At 37.8% G+C, this 6,457-nt stretch overlaps 1 protein-coding gene across 1 annotated transcript; it reads right to left on the bottom strand.

Annotated features, from left to right (window-relative positions):
• Positions 1–554: 554 nt before the first annotated feature.
• On the bottom strand, positions 555–1,503 carry LOC117153501 (protein G12). Its single transcript, XM_033327610.2, has 2 exons — positions 1,465–1,503; positions 555–1,205 (listed from the first exon to the last, which is right to left on the bottom strand). The coding sequence occupies exons 1-2, from the start codon at positions 1,501–1,503 to the stop codon at positions 555–557; spliced, it is 690 nt and encodes a 229-aa protein (XP_033183501.2).
• Positions 1,504–6,457: the final 4,954 nt, after the last annotated feature.

Raw genomic sequence — 6,457 nt, 5'->3', positions numbered from 1 at the left:
TTTCGTCTCTAATAGGTTCTCCTTTGTAACTTTTAAGTCATATTGCAAATCTATAATTAACAATTTGGACATCAGATTGCTTGATAAAAGAATATTTCATTTTATTTTATATTCTATACTTTATACGACAAAGACTAATGATTTTCATCCTACGATTCTAATTGAGGATTAATACCTGTGCCGTTTTACACAATTGAACTAATATCACTAATGATATTAGCGAAATTTGTCAAGTTATAGTTTACAAATTACTAGTATTAATAAAATCTTATCAATCTTTTGATTATTCTATTCGACGAAAAACTATAAAGATACAAAAAGAGAAATCTAAACTTGCAACTTACTAAGTTACTAATATCATTATTTACAAAATTATCGTGCCAGAAGATACTGATCTTCTTTAACGAACACCTTAAAGTTCCTGAAGGTTGAAAACGAAAGATTGGAGCAAAGGGCACTTTGAGGGAACAACATTTGGCGACGTATTTATATATACGCTTATTTATTGATTAAAATTAAAAAGATATCGGAATATAAAAAAGAACTATAAAAATTTAAACGGAACAGGAGACATGGAGACCCAATTGGTTTTCCATGAAATCTCTGCCCTTGTTGAGGTTGACACCGTAGCTCTGAAGCTTCACTAAGAAGTTATTGAAGACAGGATTGGCGCACGCAGCGTCGACGAGTCTTTGAGAGGTGGGGGATCCCAAGAAATGTATGAAGTCGGCGAACACCTTGGAGTTGGCCAGCTTCTGCCTGAACAAAGCTCGGAGCTGTTCCATAGGCAGCATTGCTTCAACTTGATCGAGGTAACCGCGGATTCCACCGGTGACGGCTCTCCTAGCGCGGTTTGGTGGGACGAGTTTTGCCAGATGCAGGAAATCATTGACTTTGTTCGCCAGGTAGTACGCATCGAGACCGGCATTTTGCTGGTAGTTGAGGAGGTCCCGGAATTCAGGGATGCTTTCAAGACCAGATACGAGGTTCCTGAATTCGTTTGTTTGCAAATAGTTTAACCATGCTTGCATTTCTGAGTCTTGGTTCATGTATTCGTGAAGGAGCGCGACTATATCGTCAAGAGGAATAATGTTGACGAAGTCCTGGAGCTCAGCGGCGAGAGCACCGTTTCCGGTGCGTGGGACTAAATAGGCATTCAGGGGACTGGCGAAGGCCAGAACAGCCAAGACAGCGGCGAATTTCATCTGTAAATGTATGTGAAATATTCGCGAATAATTATGGATGAAATTAAAATTATTCCAGATACAAATTTAAAATAAATTCGATTAGATGGCAAATTAAAAGGCAAGTAACTTTTAATATAGAGAAACAGATGAAAATAAATCTTTCAGAGCTGAATAGTAATATCAAATTAATGTCTGTAATATTTATGTTACATGTACTTGTATAATATTTAGAATATCTTTTTCGATGTTATATTAAATCGTTTTGTGCATTACTCACCATGTTGCTTGAGTGAACAGAGTCAATTAAGTATATCATCACTGTAGACTGCCGGTCATTTATATACACATTTAACTACTGATCTATTCTCCATTACGATTAGATTATATCAATTAATACTCATAAATATTTTTTATTCTTTTGGGACAGATCAAACACAGATATGTGAGATGTTGATAAGATGAAACATTTTAGTGATATTTATCTTTCAATATGACGATTCGATCTATTCCTATCAAGTCATGGCATAATTTTTTTTGGTAATCTGATTAATAATTTCAGAAGAATTTATCTATTACGATATTGATATAAAATATCATCTTTGTCCAGTAACCATTTTGATGTCGTTCGTTTTCAGAATTATATTACGTAAGAGAGCTAATTACAAACAAAACTTTATAACATAGCTTGCTAGAAAAATAAAAAGGCACAAATTCATCATTACACGGTTTCAGAAACCAGCAATAACGGAAGACTCTGAGGTATTTAATTGCAGTATGCCACAAAAACGGCATCGTAATTGTTCTCCAAAAGGACAACAAAAGGTTCGACATTCCACCTGCGTTCAAGTTGCAACGGTGAGTCGTATCAAATTATTTTCTACTACTGGCCAGGCAAACTTTTGCTCGATATTATGGCAGCACGTGGTGGTAACAGCCTTCCATGGTGGGCTCATCGTTACTGGCATAACGGTCTCGAGGATTTTCACGACGAAACAGGGAACAACTAAGGAAAATGTGTTCGCAGTTAAGGATCCACCCGTTTCTGATTGGCGATCTCGATATTAGTAGCAAAACTCCTTTCTGAAATCGAACTTGAATCGTAAAAGATGAGTTTTCTAAAAAGCATCAAATAAGTGTTTGGTTACTTTTAGTAAAAAGTAGATGCATTTAGAAAACGAATTAGATTGTAGAATGACAGAAGGATGACTTAATCGAAGTTTAATTAAAAATTTTTATTCAATCAATAAAGAATACATACAATTAACATTGCATAAAAGAAATTTTCGTGTTACTATTGCACTTAACTATCGCATAGAAAATTAATCGTTTCGATGTTTGAGCATGCATGGGCCGATAACATCAAGTGAGTGTCCTACACGCTTATCTGTTTGTGTTTGAACAAGATAAGCGCATAATGGGCCATTATCGAGAACATTTGAATATGTTATTTGACCGATCGATTTTGGAGATTACCGATTTTGGCGGTAATCGATAAAATTTCGAGACACATTCACATTTAGCTATCCTTGTCAATTACATTCTTATTACATCTATCAATCTGTTTGTTGTTTTTTAAACTTGTTATTCATTAAATCAGAAAATCAATTCGCTTCTTGACCCTGTACTTTGGGAATCTTTGTTTTTACTTTCACTCGTATGACGAGTAATCTCCTGTAAACATCTTTACTCCGAATAACGTAATTATCAAAAATAGCTTCTAAAAAGTAACGTTGCAAATACTCGAACTAGAAAACATTCGTGTACCACTTATGTGAATCTTTCACTGCAAGAAAATTCACTTTTCATTTATAGAAGGGCATCTATAATAACGTTAACAATTTTCTAACAAACAATACGCAACGTCTAAAACCTTTTAAAAGACGATCAGGACGATGTCCTCTACAATATATTTCAAACTCCTGTTCGGAAGATTCGCGAGTTTGCTGCTATAACTCGCAAAGAAATCTGTTGAAACAGGTGTAATCTGATGAGGAAGACCGGTAGCGAAGCAAACGCGATGGCCAATTGGAAATCCCCTTGGTTTGATGGACGAAAAAAAGAGGTCGATGGAACAGGGTCGAAGGAGAGAGACAAAGTTCGGTCGCTCGTTCCTCGTTAGGGACTGCGCGACGCAGCTTTCAGCGGAATCGAAAACGAAGAAGGAGTCTCGGACGATTCGAAGGGATCGAGGGTAAGAAATGCGGCGGAAGAGGTGGCCGTAACAAATCCTCGGCGAGTAATCGAGGTCGTGTCTTGGCCAGGTTTTACTCTCAAACACTTAACTCTATTGAGATTGGATTCCCCGGCAGTTCTCTCCCGTGCGCGAGCTTCCTGTTCCGCTCCTTGATCCTCTTCCTCTGTTTCGTTTCTCTTTCGAACAACGAGCTCTCATTCTCCTTCGTCCTTTCAAGATCCACGCCCACGACTGGTTGGCTGGTTTCTTGCAAACAAAAATCTTATTGCAAGCGACGCGATAAAATGCTCCGAAGGGACGAACGAGACCTATCCTTCCATCCACGAACTTCGATACTGGACGGATGGATCGTATGAAGCTCGTCGAAGCTTTCTTATGGGTAAGATACAGCGTCTCGTAAAAGTTAAACCGAGGGTTCATTTAACCCCTTAACCTACGATTTACGTTAGAGAATTTTGGACCGAAAACGTGAACAAGCTATTATATATTATATTATATATTATATTTGGCCCGATCATCGTACTACGGGCTATGCCCGTTATATTTACGTTTGACCGATCATCGTACTACGGGCTATGCCCGTAGGTTAAAGGGTTAACGTAAGCTAGGTATGCTCGAATTTTCTTCGTCTGCTTAATTTTTCCATCGTTAGTGTCACATTAAGCCGAGATTCTATTTAAAGAATTTTCTTTCTCCAATTAAACCTTGAAAAATGGTGAGATTTGGTTGACCCTATAATAATATATTTTTAATACTTTCTTGATAAGCGGATATCATCGAAGTTCTGAAGACCTCCGATTTAGAGAACTGATTTCTTAGAGAACCTTCGGACGCCGAATTGAAAAGCGATAATATCGAAATCGAGTAACAAGGTAATAATATTTGTGAATAATCAGTATTATGTTGATAAGTAGCGAGTTATCGGCATCTTCTACTTACAAATTTCGGATAACGTTAACGGATGACTACGAAGGTCAAGCTACACAAAGATAGATACACAGATTGTGACATTGGATGACCAGGATCAAATTCTCGTTTGCTACAATTAATTAATAAGCAGATGATCGTAGAAAATTTGTGGATGCTATGAAAGATCGTAAGTTTCCACGCAAATAACCTTATATTCATCGACGAAGAAAAGAAGAGTCTGTATGTGCGATTTGCCACAAATGACAATGAACTTTCCGTGCAAAATTCATCTGTGAATTCGTAAGATACGATTCCGGGTCTGGACACATCGAGTCTAATATAAACGTCTTAGAATCTGTGAATCGTGGGATCCAAGGGATATCAGTAATTGCCAGGGAACACGAGGGTTTCAAGAAACTCTGGACATCAAGGTATAAAGGGGATGCGGTTCAGAGAACGTGGCTGATCATGCAAGACTATATTGCTGCTCAGTGCTGAATCTGAGAAGTTCGCAATCGCAATATTCTAGTCACACTTTCCACCTTCGCGAAACACATTGATTTTATCCTAACCTCGAGAATTTCTTCGAGAACTCCCAGCTCTTTGTCTTTCCGAGTCTCTTAGGTTAAAGTTTGCTTGGAATTACAGATGTCTGGCTACTTTCACTGGTTCGTTTATTCGATACCTATACCACATAGGATTCTTTGGTTGAGATTAATTCTTAATATATTTGGAACATTTGTTAATAGAGAAGCGATAGTAGTGTAATATCGTAAAGTAGTTTGAACTAGAGATCGGTTGAAAATAGAAAAAACCGTGTACGTCGTCCTTCTGTGGTTCGTCTACATTTAAGAGCGCCTATGTGACTAAAGTCACCTAGTTCTTACATAGGTATGAGAAAAACAATAGACAACGTTAGATCAGAAGGACGGTTTCGTGTTTCAAGGTGAGACGATCGAAAGGTCAGAGTGTGCGAGTCGAAAAGTGTGTGTGTTGCGAGAGTCAGAGCTAATCGAGTCGTCGAAGAGTAGAGTCGTTAGAATTAATCGAGACACCGAAGAGTAGAGTCGAGAGAATTGATCGAGTTGCTAGAGAGAGAGAGAGAGAGAGTGTGTGTTAGATTCGTTGTGACGAGAGTGGCCAAATAACTGTAAAGTTATTTGATATAGATACGAGTATTGCATTTAGTTTCCGTTAAACAAACATCGTTTCTGTCAAATTTATATTTGTATATTCAATTTAATATTAATAAATTGTAAGCAATCGGGAAAAAATGTATATCTTTATTTTCCGATTTTACAGTAGTCTACATGCTTTCAAATTAAATTACTACTTATAAAAGATGTCTGAAAGTTCGCAATAAATTCTACTAAAGAAATACGAATTTTATCTATCACTTTCCAAGAAAATGAAGTTGCAGAATATTTCCATTGCTCTCCGATAAACATTATATGAAACAAAACAATCTTTTGTTCTTCACTTGAACCTCAAATTACGATATTAATTAGATTAGATAGGTCACGTAATTCATAAGCCCGTTAATAGTTCAATTTTCGGTTGATATCGATTTGACAAACATTCAGGAAGATTTGACCAATCAGAAAGAAGCGAGTTTCCAGAACGAACGGGTCATATCAACAGAAGCGAGCATGAGAGAGCGAAGCGAGCCCAGCGAAACCGAGTGCTCGCTTGTATTTCAATGTCGACGCATCCGGTTGGGTCGACGAGTGATGTGGTCTGCTATCCTCGTGCATCCGGCGGTCGCCAAACAGAGCACGGCCAGTGCTCTCGTTGTCTGTTTGCACCGTTTCAACTTTCCTTGACCCGACATGACCGTCACGATCGTTCCTCTCGTACAAATCTTCCTGCTAGTCCTCAAGAAGATATGCGACAGAAAAACGCGCAGAAAAATGTACATTTGCATTCGATTCTCGTCAATCGAACATCAGAAACATCGTTTTTGGGGACATATTTTCCAAATGTATTTTTGTCAACGTTATTAGTTCGGATGAGAGCAAACATACGATGAAAATGTTGCAACTATCCATATATGTCGAGGAGAAATCGATATTTTTCATACCTTTTACGCGATATGGAACATTTGTACGTTTTGAAACCTTTGAGTGCTGTTTGAAGTTTTTCTTTAAGAGAGGTTTCGTTGAACTGG

Source organism: Bombus vancouverensis, chromosome 1 (assembly GCF_051014615.1).
Source record: "Bombus vancouverensis nearcticus chromosome 1, iyBomVanc1_principal, whole genome shotgun sequence".
Lineage (NCBI taxonomy): Eukaryota > Metazoa > Arthropoda > Insecta > Hymenoptera > Apidae > Bombus > Bombus vancouverensis.
This window is presented reverse-complemented; position numbering and strand designations above follow the sequence as displayed.